This window comes from Didymosphaeria variabile (genome assembly GCF_027946475.1).
Source record: "Didymosphaeria variabile strain IMI 356815 chromosome Unknown scaffold_2, whole genome shotgun sequence".
NCBI classification, from domain to species: Eukaryota; Fungi; Ascomycota; class Dothideomycetes; order Pleosporales; family Didymosphaeriaceae; genus Didymosphaeria; species Didymosphaeria variabile.
Window position 1 is genome coordinate 586,912 of NW_026611621.1, and position 16,339 is coordinate 603,250.

General features: G+C 52.4%; 5 protein-coding genes across 5 annotated transcripts; 4 read left to right on the forward strand and 1 right to left on the reverse strand.

The window, feature by feature from the left end:
* Positions 1 to 363: 363 nt before the first annotated feature.
* Positions 364 to 1,833, forward strand: N0V89_001880 (uncharacterized protein; the record flags this gene model as incomplete). Its single annotated transcript, XM_056210691.1, has 2 exons — positions 364 to 1,109; positions 1,164 to 1,833. 2 exons carry the CDS (start codon positions 364 to 366, stop codon positions 1,831 to 1,833), a joined length of 1,416 nt encoding a protein of 471 aa, XP_056074164.1.
* A 350-nt stretch (positions 1,834 to 2,183) lies between these two features.
* On the forward strand, positions 2,184 to 6,175 carry SMC1 (Structural maintenance of chromosomes protein 1; the record flags this gene model as incomplete). The annotated part of the gene is made up of 4 exons (XM_056210692.1): positions 2,184 to 2,214; positions 2,268 to 5,332; positions 5,380 to 6,093; positions 6,143 to 6,175. The coding sequence occupies 4 exons, from the start codon at positions 2,184 to 2,186 to the stop codon at positions 6,173 to 6,175; spliced, it is 3,843 nt and encodes a 1,280-aa protein (XP_056074165.1).
* Positions 6,176 to 6,926: 751 nt separating this feature from the next.
* N0V89_001882 (uncharacterized protein) lies at positions 6,927 to 7,595 on the forward strand (the record flags this gene model as incomplete). Its single annotated transcript, XM_056210693.1, has 3 exons — positions 6,927 to 7,109; positions 7,237 to 7,307; positions 7,364 to 7,595. 3 exons carry the CDS (start codon positions 6,927 to 6,929, stop codon positions 7,593 to 7,595), a joined length of 486 nt encoding a protein of 161 aa, XP_056074166.1.
* Positions 7,596 to 9,039: 1,444 nt separating this feature from the next.
* Positions 9,040 to 10,772, forward strand: N0V89_001883 (uncharacterized protein; the record flags this gene model as incomplete). Its single annotated transcript, XM_056210694.1, has 2 exons — positions 9,040 to 9,047; positions 9,482 to 10,772. The coding sequence occupies 2 exons, from the start codon at positions 9,040 to 9,042 to the stop codon at positions 10,770 to 10,772; spliced, it is 1,299 nt and encodes a 432-aa protein (XP_056074167.1).
* A 2,559-nt stretch (positions 10,773 to 13,331) lies between these two features.
* Positions 13,332 to 14,348, reverse strand: N0V89_001884 (uncharacterized protein; the record flags this gene model as incomplete). Its single annotated transcript, XM_056210695.1, has 1 exon — positions 13,332 to 14,348. The coding sequence occupies one exon, from the start codon at positions 14,346 to 14,348 to the stop codon at positions 13,332 to 13,334; it is 1,017 nt and encodes a 338-aa protein (XP_056074168.1).
* Positions 14,349 to 16,339: the final 1,991 nt, after the last annotated feature.

Below are 16,339 nucleotides of genomic sequence, written 5' to 3' on the forward strand. Positions count from 1 at the left end.
ACTGACTTAGTTGTAGGATACCCGTTCATTGGAGCTGTTCCTGATATACCCGAGAAGAACGGGTTCGTCAAGTTTGCCAACTGGGGCAAAGAATTTGGCCCTATATACCAAGTCAACTTAGCTGGTACCAATCACGTCTGGATATCTTCCGACCAGATAGCGAAAGACCTTCTGTCGAAGAAGGGTTCTATCTACTCTGATAGGCCGCACATCCCTGGTCTGATCGATGACAATAGGACTAGTGCACAGTATCTACCGCTTCTCAGTAAGAATGGTAAGCCTACCAGGACGACGGATGTAGAAAATCCTTGCTAACGGTCCTCAGAAGGATGGATGCGACAGAGAAAGTTCGCGAACGTCATTATGCGTGAGTCAGAAAAGGCAGTCTTCCATCGGTATCCAGAAATCGAGGCAAAGCGCATGCTTGTTGAATTGCTGGATGAGCCAGACCGGTACAACCACGCTCTAGAATCCTTTGTTGCCCGTGTCACTTGTCGCTTGGCTTGGGGACGCAGCGAAGCGAGTGACGAACTCAAGCAACGCGCACGCGAGTTGCTGATTGGAGTCTCTCCTACTGGCGCTTTCGGTAACAAACTTCCTTTCCTGATGGCTCTTCCGGACTGGCTCTCACCTCCCAAATCATGGGAACGGAGACGCGCTCGGACCGAGCGTAGCTTCTTCGAGATCATGCAAGGAGAAGTTGAAAAAGACGCTCGCGAGAAGAAGGCGCCCCAGTCGTGGATGAAGATCTTCCTTGACAGTCGTAGCAAGTGGGGCTTCCAGTATGAGTTGGAAGGCGCTTATGCTGTCGGAATGCATGGTATTGCTGGAGCCTTGACTATTGCTGCGCCGATGCAGACGTTCTGCTTGGCAATGTGCTTCTATCCGCAGTACTTGCCAATGCTTCAGGAGGAGCTGGATCGGGTATGCGGTGACCGTCTCCCCGTTGCGGAGGATCGGCCTAACCTCCCATTCCTGCGCGCTGTTATCCGGGAGTGCCTGCGTTGGCGGCCACCGGTGCCAACCGGCATCCCTCATGCGCTCACTCAGGACGACGAATACGATGGCTGTCACATCCCTAAGGGTAGTGTGGTGCATCCACTCGAGTGGTGAGTAATCTCACTTCTAGTTAAAAACGCAATTCTGACTAAGACATGCGAAAGGGCCGTCGCCCGCGACCCCTCCATGTTCCCAGACTCCGAGGCATTCAACCCACTTCGCTGGGTTGAGCCGGGCTGGCCAACGTACCAAGAACCACTGACTCAGTTCCCGACTATCATCAACTGCTCGCAGTTCGGCTACGGTCGTAGACTCTGCCAGGGTCAGACTGTGGCCGACGAGGACCTTTTGATCGGAATCGGATCAATAGCGTGGATGTTCAACATCTCTAGGGAACACGATTCTGCTATGTCGTCCGTAATAAGCAACTCAATTGGCATGAACGAGAAGGCCTTCATCTCCCAAGAAGAACTCAACCTCGCAGTCGAGGAGCCCAGGCCTCCTACCATGGAAGACGTGCTTCTGTCTAAGTATACTTACCCGGGAGCCTTCCCCTCCAGTCACAAAGAGGTAAAAGGGAAGCTCACCGATCAACGGAAAGAGCTATCGAAGTTCGATCCTGCCAATATCGATCCTACGCTTGACTTTAGCACCTTGCTCATTGCTAAGCCGCTGCCGTTCAAGTTTGAGCTGCAGCCGCGCGATAAGGAACGCGCTGAGAGGGTTAGGAACTTGTTCCAAGAGGGGCGCGAAAAGGGAGATTACACGGAGAGCCGAGAGTTCTGGGGTGAGAATCAAGGAAAGGGTAAGCCGTGTGGATGGGGGAAGGTATGAGGGTAAAACAACACGTGGTAGATAAGGAACGTCTTTGATGTTTGATCGTTCTGTATAAGCGCAATATGAATCGACGTTGATATACGTATCTTTACTACTAGGTTTTTCGTACGGATGCCTCTGAAGGTTGCTCCGCGAAGAAACGTGCAGTGTAACGTCTCGATCGATAGTCGGACATGCCTGCGCTGAACAGGTGGCCCATGCGCTAGCTACGGCGGCCCATTTGTTGCTTCGCGCAGGTCAACGCGACGCGATCCATCCCGCATCGCAGACGCGCGCTCACGTCTCCGTCATCAACAGCGCAGCAGCAGCACCCTCCGCGCCTGATCGTGCGCAAACCCACTGCAGCCATGGGTAAACTCGTGCGCCTCGAGCTTTACAGTAAGTCACGCGCTCGTAATCCCGCTGTTGCAGTGCTGACCCATGTCCCGCAGATTTCAAGACATATCGCGGCAAGCATGTGCTGCCCTTTGGCGACTCGTACTTCACCTCCATCATCGGCCCCAATGGCTCCGGCAAGTCAAACAGCATGGACGCCATCTCCTTCGTGCTCGGCATCAAGTCGGCCTCGTTGCGATCGCGCGAACTACGAGAGCTCGTATACCGCGGCCGCATCATTCAGACTAGCAAGACGGCTGTCGACGAGGCCAATGGCGATCAGAATGGCGAGGCCGACGGTGAGACCCAAGAAGACGGCGAGTCGCAGCAGGGCGATCCAAAAACAGCATGGGTAGAAGCCGTATTTGAGGACGACGCCGAGAACATTCACCGGTGGCGCCGCACGATCACGACCGCGGGCCAGAGCGAGTACCGTATAAACGGACGCGTCGTCACAGCAAGAGCCTACAACGAGGCATTGGAAGAGCAGAGTATCCTGGTAAAGGCCCGCGCCTTCCTCATCCCTCAGGGCGAGGTCGAGGAAGTTGCGAAAAAGCCTCCTAAAGATATCACCCACATGATTGAGCAGATCTCGGGAAGTCTGGACAAGAAGGCCGATTACGAAAGGCTCAAGGGCGAGTCTGACGCTGCCGCCGAAGATAACTCGCAGTTTCTCCTCCGAAAGCGTCAGATCAATACTGAAATCAAGACCTTGGCACTGGCTGAGGCCGAAGCCCAGGCCTATGAGAGGAAGATTGCTGAGCGCGATGACGCGACAGTGACACACATCATGTGGAAGCTGTACCACCACCAGCAAGCCATCGAAAAAGCCAGGGACAAGATATCGCGTCATGCAGAGGAGCTGAAGGAACATCGACGTGGCGTTCAGAAATATCACGACAGGCTGCAAGATGCTACCAAGGAAGAAGCCAAGGTGAAGCGTACCATATCCAAGACCAACAATGATATCAATGCCAAATCGAAAGAGATTGAAGACACCCAGAACGACCTAGTCCCAGTTGAAGAAAAGATACGCCTCACCATGCAGGAACTAGCTAAATTGGAATCCAGGATCGCTTCATTGACCAAGGACCGAGACACGAAGACGAAGGAGATTGCGCAACTCGACAAGAATATCGCGCAAGTTGATAAGGCCGAGAAGCAATGGGAAGCACAGCGCAGGGCCACAGCGGGACAACAAGGCCAAGAGCTTTCGCCTGAGGATGAGCAAGAATACAATCGACTCAGAAGCGAGGTCAGCAAACAGACTTATGCTGATCAGGCCGAGGTCACGAGGCTTGAGCGCGAGATTGGCACTGAGCGGGAACATGCTCGCAATCTCCAGCAGAAGATCGATGGCTTTCAAGCGACCGTGGATAGGCTTGAAGAGGAGATTGCTCAACTCCAGGAACGGCAGAACGAACTCAAGATAACGTTGAAAGACAGGAAGAGCACACGAGCCACAAAGCGTCAAGATCTCAACAAGCTTGAGTCCGACCGGAAGCGCAACAAGGACCAGTCTGACGAGTTGAATCAAGAACTTCGCAAGGTTCTATCGAAGCTTCAATCTGCCGAGATGGACCGTCACGAGACTAATAGGGAACGAGCCTTGCGCGAACACGTTTCAAAGATGAAGCGCACCTTTGGGTCGAGCGTGTATGGGCGGTACAAAGACTTGATTAAGCCCAAACAGAGGAAGTACGACGCTGCCATCGGTACGCTACTCGGCTGGCACATGGATGCCGTACTTGTAGACACGGATAAGACTGCAAGAGACTGCGTTCAATTCTTGAAGGAGGGAAAGCTCGGGCAGATGAGCTTCTTGCCTCTCGACTCGTTGACCGTTCAGTCGGTGAACCAAAACCTAAAGGGCATGCACGAAGGTATGCGTCTAGGTATCGACTGCATTGACTACCCACCTCATCTCGAACGCGCCATTTCGTCGGCTTGCGGCGACAGTGTCATTTGCGACACGCTCAAGCTTGCCCAGCACATGTGCTTCGAGCGTAAGATTGGCGTCAAGGCGGTGACTCTCGATGGTTCCGTCATTTCCAAGGGTAACACCATGACTGGTGGTACTATGCACGGCTCAAATCAAAAGCAGCAATGGGGTGACGCGGAGATCGAGGCGCTGAGGCAAAACGCGCAGAAATACCAAACACAGATTGCCAGTCTTACCAGGGCCGATGCGTTCGATAGAGATATTGACGAGCTGCAAGTGGAGCTCAATGATCTGGATGATCAAACGCGCCGTCTGGAAGACGAAATCAAGACACTCGATCGAAACATCAGCAGCAAACAGAAGGAGCTAACTCATGACAAGAACATCTTGAGGCAAGAGAAACCGAAGCTCAATGATGTGAATAAACGATTAAGCAATAGGGAGCAAGACCTAGAGGAGAAGGCGGATGCGGTTCATCAAGTCGAGGATACTGTGTTTGCAGCTTTCTGTTCACGACTTGGCTACGCCAACATTCGCGAATATGACTCCCAACAAGGCTCCGCTCAACAGGAAGCGTCACAAAAGCGGCTTGAGTTCAGGAAACAGCGCACAACGCTCGAGTTTATGCGAAAGAATATTCAGCAACAAATCGACCACATTGATACGCGCATATTGACCGCACAGGCCAAGCTCGACCGTGATCAGGCTGCCCTCGACGGCCATAAAGCTCAGCGGGAAGAGCTGCAGAATACTATTGATGAGCTCCAAGCAGAACTAGAGACACTGCAAGAGAAGTTAGCTGCCCTAGAGAAAGACAAGTCCGATAAGAGCCAAGTCGTGAAGGACGCTCGCGCTAAACTGGACAAGCGCAACGAAAAGGTCCGGCACATCGAGGCAGACGTTCAGCAACAGGAAATCGAGATTAAGAACCGAGCTTCGGAGCGCTACAGTCTGCTCAAGAAGTGCCGTCTTGAAGAGATCGAGATACCGCTTACTTCGGACTCTGTGCCACTAAAATCGCTGCCTATGACAGACGCCGTGCGTCAGCAGGATCCCGACGCGATGGACGTTGATGAACCGGATGAAACGCAGGCCGAGATCGAGGACTACGGCATCGAACCTGACTTTGAGAAGCTGGACGAGGAGCTCCGAGAAGAAATCGACGACATTCTTGCAAAGGTAACCTCAGATCACTATATCCATGTGCAGGTGCTAACCCCAGGTAGGAGGACAGCGATGACGACAAGATCCAAGCGGAAGCCGCTGCCGCCCTCAAAAAGACCGAAGACCAGCTCATAGACCAAATCGTTTCCCTCGACGTAGAGATCAACAAAGCCACCCCTAACATGAAAGCGTCAGAACGTCTAGCTGTCGCACGGGATAAGCTACATGAGATTGACGAGGATTTTAAGACGGCGAAGAGGAAGGCTGAGGAAGCCAAGGCAGCCTTCGAGACAATCAAGGACGAGCGAATGGAGCTGTTCATGAAGGCCTACGACCATATCCATGACAACATCAAACCCGTCTATATGGAACTCACAAAGAGCTCGCAATTCCCTATGGGCGGCACTGCCTACCTTGATCTCGAGGACAGCTCGGAGCCGTATCTCGCGGGTATCAAATACAACGCCATGCCGCCGCTCAAGCGCTTCCGCGACATGGAGCACCTGTCTGGAGGCGAGCGCACCATTGCTGCCCTGGCACTCATATTCGCTATCCACTCGTACCAGCCCAGTCCGTTCTTTGTGCTCGACGAGGTCGATGCTGCGCTGGACAATGTGAACGTCGCGCGAGTGGCCAGATATGTGACCAGCCATGCGAGGCCAGGCATGCAGTTCATTGTCATCAGCCATAAAGCGGGGCTGTTCCAGGAGAGTGAGACTTTGGTTGGCATTATGCGGGACCAGGCGAAGATGAGCAGCAAAGCTATTAGTTTGGACGTAAGTTTTCCTCATCACTTTGTTGAACGAGATGCTGACTATAGTGCAGTTAAGGAAGTACCCTGCGGCTGCGGCGGCTTGACATAGCGACGGTGCTTGATTGTGTATGATGTGTCTTTTCATGCAACTTCATGAGTACGTTCACACGCAAAGTGCATTGCAGTCGTTTGTCGCGGGCGAAGTCGGCCGTCATAGCTCTATTCAAACATTTGACTTCAGCAATATACCTCGTTCTCGTGTCAACTTAACTACTATTCCCAAGGAAGCGATAGTGCTCCGTCGACATGCCAATGTTCCCATCATCCCCGGCTTTACCCCCGATTATGCTGTTTCTGACTACTTGGCCCGGGCACACGTAAGCAATCGTATTTGGCCTCACAGCGAGGTGTAGATGAAAGCTTAGATTTATCCGCTTTAAAACGTCTCGACGCAGTGAACGTTGAGATTGATAGTTGGACGAATTCCATGATACTCGCCAAGTGCTCGTTGCGGTGGCCAGATCAGTTGGCATCCTGGAAAACGTGTGCCGTTACAGCACGCCTGATCTATTACTACTGCCCTTTCCCATCTTTCTGATGAGGAATAGCTTGGCTTGGGTGTGATTCGGACATGATGTTCAGCCAAGCACCTGGGCATGCAAGCTCACCAAAAGTTGGTCACAAAGTGCGGGGTACGGGGTCAGGAATGCTTGTAGCACAAGTCGAACCGGTCGCTCAATATAAAATAGGGTACGTCCGCTGCGTAGCACGGTTCTTGTACTCTAGTGGCGGACTCTTGGTTTCTTGCGGGAGCTTAGGTTTGCCATTGTGACTTGTACCTCAGCACCCACCATCATGCACGCCAAGGACGTTGAGGGAACAACAAAAGAGGAGAAGCACGCACCGGAGGCCGTGGAGAAGCTGGATGAAGTGCTCGAGAAGCCAGACATAGAAAGCCATGGGGATTCCACAGGCGCAGTCGCAAAAACAGACCCTGAGGAAATTAGGCTTGTTAGGAAGATTGACTGGCGTCTCATGGTAAGTCGACATTCTAGCGTCGCTTTCAACCGAATACGAAACAAGTAGACTAGACTAACGCTTCTCATAGCCAACTTTATGGGTCATGTACTTTCTCAATTATGTGGATCGCAATACAATTGCACAGGCACGACTGAACGACTTGGAAGAGGATCTAGGGATGGACGGCGACACGCAATTCAATACAACTGTCAGCATGTAAGTGCGGTGTTGGTTCCCACTGATCGGGGTCTTCTCTATACTGACATGGGCAGTCTCTTCGTCGGCTACGTATTGATGCAAATCCCGTCAAATATGCTCATCACGCGGATCAAGCCCGGTTACTACATGAGCGCATGGATGTTGATTTGGGCCGTCGTTTCTGGATGCACTGGGCTTGTGCAAAACTATGCTGGACTCGTGCTGTGCCGCTTCTTTTTGGGCATTACTGAAGCACCTGTAAGCCGCGGCGTTCTCCTCCGTCCGCCGTGCAACATGGTTTACTAAAGTCATAACAGTTCTACCCTGGCGCCATCTACATGCTCTCAATATTTTACACACGTAAGGAAATTGCAACCCGAATTGCATTGCTGTACGCCGCACAGATCCTTGCGACTGGTTTCACTGGGCTCCTTGCGGCGGGGATATTTGCTGGCTTAGACAATAAACGGGGCATTGATGGATGGCGTTGGCTTTTCATTCTGTAAGTGGTCCTTCGAAATTGTATAGTATGATGCCGTCTCTTACAATTTCAACAGCGAGGGCGCATTCACTGCCTTGGTGGCGCTCTTCGGCTTCTGGCTCCTTCCAAATGAACCCCTGACCACGCGCTGGCTTACCCCTCGTGAACGGGAGCTCGCTCATGCACGCATGGAGCGCGACAAAGTTGCAGATTCAGGAGAACCAGCCAGCATGTTGGAAGGTCTCAAACAAGCTTGCAGAGACAAGAGGACATGGCTGTTCTGCTTGATGCAAAACTTTCATCTAAGTGCTTGTTCATTCAATTCCTTTTTCCCAACGTAAGCTCCGTCACTCTTTTCAATTGCCAGCATTTCGCTTGCTGATAATTCCATGTTAGGGTCGTGAAGACACTTGGGTTCAACAACACCGCGACTCTCCTTATGACCGCCCCGCCCTTCGTTTTTGCGGCCGCCGCAGGCATTTTTACCGGATGGAGCTCTGGCCGGATGCATGAGCGCACATGGCACATAACGATCGGTCTTTCAATAGCCATAGTCGGCTTCGTAATTGCAGCCAGCACCATGAACACTGCAGGCCGCTACGTCGCCTGCTTCATTTTCCCCGTAGGCGCATACTCCGTGAACTCCGTAATCATTGGGTGGGCATCATCGACATTGAGTCAGACCAAAGAAAAGAAAGCGGTATGTTGATTGCTTCTCTCTTCGCGTTTCGGCGAATCCAAGCAGCTAACTCGGCCAAGGTTGTCCTTGCCATGACGAACGTTGCAGGCCAGATTGGATACATTTACGGAGCATATCTGTGGCCAAAGTCGGACAGCCCACGGTATGAAATCGGGTTCGGTGCATCAGCGGCCTTTGCACTGTGCTCTATTATCTGTGTTTGGGCTGTCCGGTTTATGTTGATTAAAGAGAATCAACGGATCCGGACGTCAACGTCGGAGAGGTTGAATCTTTATGGATATTGAATGATACGTTTCGATTTATTCCGCGCATGGATCGGAAACGTTGAAACGAGGATAGACATGATTGCGCGGAAACCTTAGGATAGGTTTGTGTAGATTACATGGTTAACATCTCGTACTGTTGCGTTCAAGGTACTTTGCCCCGAGCGTGTCACCCAACTTCCATATACTGCTCATCTATGCCTTCAATGTCTCGGCCAGGGCGCAGATCCTCCTTCCACAGGTGTAAAAGTCCGATAGGCTCATAAAATCTGCTTGGGCCTATCACTGGGAATCAAGAGAGTGAACATGTCAGGGTAGAGAGCAACTCGGCATGCTACCTCCTAGGATCCAGGAGCGTATGTGCTATAGTATGAATGCAATGGTCTTCTGCATGTTGCATCGCTCTTCTTCTTTGTGCATCGGCTTTTGCGTCTCAAATACGTAAGCAAACAACAAAGTGAGTGACTCAGTGAGATTGCCAGCAGTTCTCTCACCACAGAGAGGTTCAGCCTCACGATGCTAATCGCTTACGGTTAGAAGTGGCTAGGCTACATACCGCTGCCTAACGCCTACCTCAGACATGCGATTCAGACGTACAATCAGTCATACCAATATTTTATATCGTTCGCTATACCTTCACAATGTGCTACTGCATCACTTTAGAGCTCAATCCATCAATGGTGGCCCTAACATGTGAAGCGGGCGCCAGACTAGCCCCCGCAATCGCGCCCCCACTTCACCATGCCAGCCCACCATCGACTTTCACCCGCCTACCTGCAGAAGTTATAGTCCAGATCGCACAAAGTCTCAACGACCACAACTCGCTAGTCCGGCTCGGTCGCGCAAACCGACGACTCAACAACTTACTCACACCCCTCATCTACTCCAAATTCTCCACCAGCTTCGGCAAAGAAACACTCTTCCTCCGGACCCTGACATCAGAGCCGCAGCTCGCGGGCCATGTCAAGCATCTCCGCTGGATCGACGAATCCGACAACTGGGACGAGGACAAGGAAGAATATGAGACGGAAAGTCGCCAGAAAATAGCTTCGAAGCTCTCATCCCTACCTTCCCTCTTCCACAAACAACTCGCCATCGCAGTCGAACATGCCGTAGGCGGCACCCTGCACGTCTCCTTCCTCGCAGCCGCGATGAGCCTAACACCTTCCCTCGAAACGCTCGACGCCACCTTGACAACGAGTAATTCGTCCCGCATCCGCTGGAACGAGGCTGTCTGGATAGGCGCTCCACATCAGTTCGCCCATCTCCACACCATCAAGATCAAGCTCCGGCGCTCGTCGGGCATGGATCTCAACCCCCTCTTTCTCCTCCCTGCAGTCCGCACGCTCGACATGACGAACGTCGACCGCCTGAAATCCGACCCGCAGAAAACAATATGGCTGCCGCTGCCGGAGAAGTCTTCGAATGTGGAAACGCTGCTTTTCAGGGAGAGTAACATCGATACTGACATAATAGTCCCAGCGATAAAGGCGTGCAAGCGGCTGCAGACGTTCCTCTTCCAGCACCACAGCAAGTGGAGTCCGTTGCGGAAGATCGACATGGCGCAGCTGAGTTCCGCACTGCTTGTGCACCGCGACTCGCTGCGCGATGTGGGCGTCATGGATCGTCTTAAGGAGGAGAATGAAAGTGCTATAGTGGATGACTTATTCCACTTACCTCTTCTGGAGAACTTGCTTCTCCCGTTGTGTAATTCCCATGTCAAGGGCAGGACGGCGCTCAGACTGCCTCCCAAGACGCGCTGGTTTGCGCAGACGGTCAAGGGAGATAGGAAGGCGTTTGAGGGGTTTCTGGCGCTGTGTTCGCGGAGCGTGACGCAGATGAAGGTGGAGAATCCGCTGTTGCAGAGTGTGACCCTGTGGATTGCGGAGAAGGAGTTTGCGACGAGTCTGGTGACGTATATGGCTAGGCAGGCGTGTAAGAAGGAGGGGGTCCAGTTAGAGTTGAGAGTGCTTGACAAGAAGAGCGATGTCAGCACTGCGGTTGTGGATTGGGAGAGAGGTGTTCCGGAGCACACATGAGGCTTAGCGATACATATGCATGTGGCGGCGTTGGTGAATATGGCTTCCTGTTCTTTTATCATGTCTTCTGAAGGAAACTCGCAATTCCTAGCCTAGTCAGGCGTCATCAAAGAATCGCTCCGAAGAAGCTCGGCAATATCAGATTGATATCTATACCCTATATAAGTAGAAGAAGAACATAGAAGATACTTAACTCCGCCATGCAAAGTATTGGAAACCAGAAGCTGGTGGGTCTGCAAGTGCACATTTGTCCTTAACAGCGCCTCAACCCGCGAGACAAACAGCAGTATGTATTCGGGTCCAAGGAGCTAACATTCGTCGAATCGATACGGTCGCGTGATGTCAACCAGCCGAGCAAAGTGTACCGTACGCCACTGGGCACAGTGGCAGAAACTCATTCGCCACACTTAAGAAACGTAAAGCATGCGGGTAATATACCATTTTCCTGTGTGCTATAAACAGCTCCTGCCTACCTCAAAGTAGAAGCACTTGGTCGCAACCGCCGCTGTAGCGAAGCCAAGCCTGAGAACCTACCCGATCTTTGATGCTCATTGCGTACATGACATGTCGCCCAGTACAACGTCCGTCTCTTCTGGAATCTCACCCATATCCATCCCCCAATGTCGCCTTCCTCGCATTCCTGGCCAAACTATATGATCAGGCTATCCATCGCTCATCGAGCCAGCTTACGGCAGTGTTTCCATCTCGCATCCGTAGCTACCTCCCTCGCGACACCTCGCTTGCCATGGAAACAATACCCTCCTCGCGTTGCAGATGCGAGAAATTGCCTTTCGTAGCTAGTCTCGCCAGCCAGACAGCACACAACGCACGACGTGACATGCTCTGGCGCCCCGCACACATGCTGATGCCGCAGCTTGCTGACGGCGGAGAACATCCGCGCGTATTATACCAGTAGAGCACGCGTCTTAGGGAGTGTCACCGAGTCTCGCTTACCGTTTGAATACGTAGATCGGTAAGAAAGGCGTGTGCAGGGCTGAGCTAAGAGTGTGTGGACATCGCGTGCAGCCTCGGCAGGAAACAATGACAAGCAGGCAGGTTGCCGCACCGTAGTCGTAGCGCAGCGTGACGCCGAGAGAAAGAAACGTAGCGTAGCGAATGAAGGCACCGAAGGCTGAGCGGTGGAGGAGCAGAGAGCCAGCAAGCCGCGCAGCCACGCAGCAGGGAGGGAGGCAGGGAGATCACCAGTGCATTGCTTCGAGACCACCGCAGCATGGTAGATGCATCGGCAAGATGCTAAATGGCCTTGTCGAAGCAGTCAACTCGCAAGTCGTCATCGCGGTGAATCTCCCCACCCACTCATGCCATCTTTACGCCCGTAATGCACGCTTCGCATGCATCCATGCCCTTTTGCCCCGTCAAAAGCAATATAAAGCCCGTACGTGTCGTTACCCCTGGCCCAGACCGAAACGCCCGGTATCTACACGATGATTCCCCAACTCTAAACCGCTTACTGATGCACGCCGGGGCCCCGAAGAAGGAATTTACCTTCACAAGGGTAGGCGTAGTCAATCTCGAGTGCCCATTCACGAATGGAAGCCGGTACACATGCATATTCCGTACATTAGCTATCTAAATGTATAAAACTGGATGAGAGTATACGAGAGACGGACTGTCCGATCAGCATCCCTAGTAGCGTGGTATGGCCTTGATTGCCGTCTGGCTTACTGAGCACGCAGGGTCCACCACATTGGTGCATGCACGCAGACGCCTTCCCAAATCCGGTCAAGTAACATGAAGTATGTATAGCAATAGCTGGAGGGAACCGCTCAGGTATATTTAAAGTTCTCATATATTGAAAATGACAAAATGTTACAGAACGAAATGGACGTCGATAGGTAGATACAGTAAATCTTCCAACGCCAGGGTATTCTCGCAAATAAAGCAAATGTAGTGTGTATGCCGATGGTCATTTTGTTGGCGTGCTTATTCAGGGGCGATAACACCGAGTGTATGGATCGGTCAGAGCGCTGCCCTGTGAACGAGCTTGAATCATGGCCATGGTAGGTTGGTGGCATTGACGTTCGGTACGTTCTTTCGTTGCCCGGAGCACGCGATGGTGGTCATAGTGGCCTTGTTCTCGGACATGGAAGCGCAAACCCCTAAACTTGGCCTTCAGCGGGGCGTTTGGCATGCGTAGAAGCTCTGTAGAGGCTTGAACAAGGGTGACCGCGCATCAGAATACAAGAAGCGTCCTCCGACACAGGTGGCTAAGATATTAGTCACCCGTGATGGTACGTCGTCCTGAAAAGGCAATATGAGAGGTGCGAAGGACGGACAGGTCCATTGTCGACTATAGTAAGAAGTCGTGCTAAGGCTTATGGATGCGGCTGAAGTGTCGTTGAGACGAATACCGATGGCCTGTGCGGATCATGTGAGCTGATGTCGTTTTGCGGTGGTGACAAGCTCTGTTGGTCATCGATTACCAACGCTCGAAGACAGCATCAACCAAGGTGAATCTTCCTTGCTGTGATGCCTGCCGGTGTAGCTGACATGACATAAATCCATCTGGGATGCTTTCCGCAACCAGGCCAATATTGCTCACTCCAGGGAGGCTTGGGTGGCCCGCTCCATGTTGCAACCAGACTCCAGTAGCTTTTTTGCAGCTTCCTGGATAGACTGTCCCTCCTCTTTCATTGTACGCAAAGCTGTCTCCAAGGTTTGCGTCCGTATACGTAGTCGGCCGACCTCGGCTCTGAGTACGTTGATGGTCTCGGCCGACGATGAGTTTGTGGTGCCCGGAGTATGCGCGAGGATGATTGAAGGAGGAGGACTTCGGTCCGTATGCTCGGAATTAGAGCCAGTTACCATGGCCTCCTCCAAAGTTTTGATCCGCTGCTGTAATTCCGTCTTCTCCGCGTCCCAACGCTTTTTGTCATCAGCACTCTGTGCCTGTAGACGATTTGCCATCTCCATGATTCGCATATACTGGTTTCCGTTCGAGACCAGCTGTCGCCGACTTTCGTCCCTACTTTCCTGCAGCTCTTCCACCTGAAACTCCAATGATACTACCTGTGCTTGCAACTTCTCTTTCTCGTCTGTCAGAGAATTAATCTCCACGTCAGTGACTTCGAATTTCTTTTCCAACGTCGCACACTTCGTGCGCTGTCGCTCGAGTTTCTGCAGCAAACTGTCGTATTCGCGCTGAAGGGTCTGTAGGGCTATCGTTTTGACACTGATCTGGTGCTGCAAGTCCTGTAAAAGGGCCGATTGCGCTGAAGTTTGCGTCGCTGCTGCTGCTGGCGGTGAGACAGGCAGTAAGGTAGCACCGCTAGGAAAATGCATCGATGATGGAGAGGGTAGGATTGCCGATCGTGCGGGCTGTGATGCATGCATTGGTGACTGTGGTGACATGAACATTGAGCCGGAAGAGGACACTGTATGGTGTGGAGAGTTGTTCATGGGCGGCACTTCGTTACTGTAAGGGTTGCTTCGGCTGGGTTCCGCTGGATTGGCCGGATTTGCAAAGGTAGTAAAACCATGGTAGGGAGGTACGTAGGGCCTGGTAGGCGGAGACTCTTCCTCGCGCGTTTCGGGGTAATTGAGCCCCCTCCTCATGCTTGAAGTCGTATCAGGCTGATACTTGTCTTGAATGGGGCTGTGCGGAGAGGGATTGTGAATATGATCGCGTAGATTCGAATTAGCCCACGACACTGTGTCGAGCGCCCACTGAACGACCTCCTTTATAGAAACTTCCTCAGGGTTTGGGGACTGAAGCATTTGGATCAGCGGCGAAGTAAATCTTATGGCGACAGTGGCAATTGAGACTGAGTTCTGACGAGATACGGGGGGCAAACCTACTTCTGTGGATGAATGATGGTCTTTCTGCAACAGTAATCTCACTCTCGAGTCAAGAGATTGTAGTTCGGCGGCAAGTTTGTTCAGTAAGACTCGGGCGTGAACGCACTCTTGGCCCTTGCAGCCCGATGAACAACAGACCACGTCCCCTGCCGTACGAGGCGCGTGCTCAGGGCCGACTTGTGACCGATACGCGGGGATACTAATGGGCCGTGGAGAAAGATCCCGTTCAAGTGCCAGGGAACTTGAGTCTGTGCGGTTTCTAATCAGCTTTGAACTATGAATACGACGTCGAGTTTGGGTGATGCACAGTTGAGCTCCGAATGGGCAATCGGCGGCGTGCGCTAAGTGCCACCAAACATGTTGACAGCGGTAAGCGCGCTAAAAACAGGCAAATATAGATGCAAGTGGAGATTTGATCCTACCTCGAGCGCTTTTCGGCCATTGCCCTGCGAGAAGGTGCTGGGCCGGATCGGAAAGGGACTGAGACCTGGGTCTAAATTCGGAAAGGCGATGCGCCGAAAGTAACGACTGTGTCGAATCCGTGAGCGGTTCTGCAGTGCTACAAGTTGGAGTGTACAGCGGAGGTAGCCTTCGATGGCTTAGGGACTTGCTGTCATGAAGATGGTGGCCGGCATGTTGCGGGAGCGGGGGCCGCTCGTACGTAGGAAAAGCGGGAGAAGCCCGGCGCTTGGGATGTGAGTCGATTGGGTCCTCCGTTTCCCATGGCCTCTTCCTTCCTATCCCCGAGTCCATGAGTAGGCGCCCGTCGAAAGTGGAAGCAGCGTCTAAGGTGCGCCATTCGGTTGTTGAGGCGAGATCCGAGTCAGATCAGCAGTTACTGTATAGGCAAATAGCCATGGCCAATGCGTACTGGAGACTGCAATGCTAGAGGATTAGTAAGGCGAATGTGAGTGGTGTAGAGGCCGAGATGCCCTTTCGACGCTTGGCGACGATGCTTATATGAGCCTGCAGGAATTAGGTACGGAACCGAGCTTGGGGTAGGTATACGCACTCAGTCGTTGGCATGGCAAAATTATCAATATGGCAATAGAGTTATGACGTGTGCGACAGACGCGTGCGATATCCCGGGCAGCTGCTGCGCGTGCTCCGATGTTACGATGACAGTTTCGTGGCTCAACGCGCCTTTGGTAGAGGGAACCTGCGGCCGTATCCGCAGATTGTTTCAGGTCGGAGCTTGTCCGTCAATTGATGTTGTGGGTACAAAGTTCCTCAGTGTGAGGTGACAAACGATTGGACAAGTCACTAAAATCAGTCACGAGTGATGATGTTTTGTGCAGGGCCTCGAATGCTGGATTTGAACGGTACCATGGCCAGAGAAGGCTTCTTCGCAAGGAGATACCACAGTAGATGCAGTGTGTGGCAGACGCACAGCAGCAACGTACGAATCCCACCGATAATTGTCGTGTGAAGGGGACTTTGCTGACGATGAGGGTTTGTCAGATCGGGCTAATCTACATGCGACTAGCATGGATTACTAAACGACTCCCTGCGGCGGGAGAGGCACGATTGAGTGGTCTGATGTCAGAGCCATGGTTTCCCCGAATATGCCGGTGTGTTGCAATAACGGCCGGACTGTTGCGGGTAGGCGGCAGCGCGCGTCAGAGCGCGGGATCCGCGGGACTTTGACTTCACCATCACTTTTGTAGCAGGTACACGCCGTCAAACGTGGCGGACATTGGAACTTGAAACACAAGGAATGTGAATACAAATCAGATAAGCTTCACTGC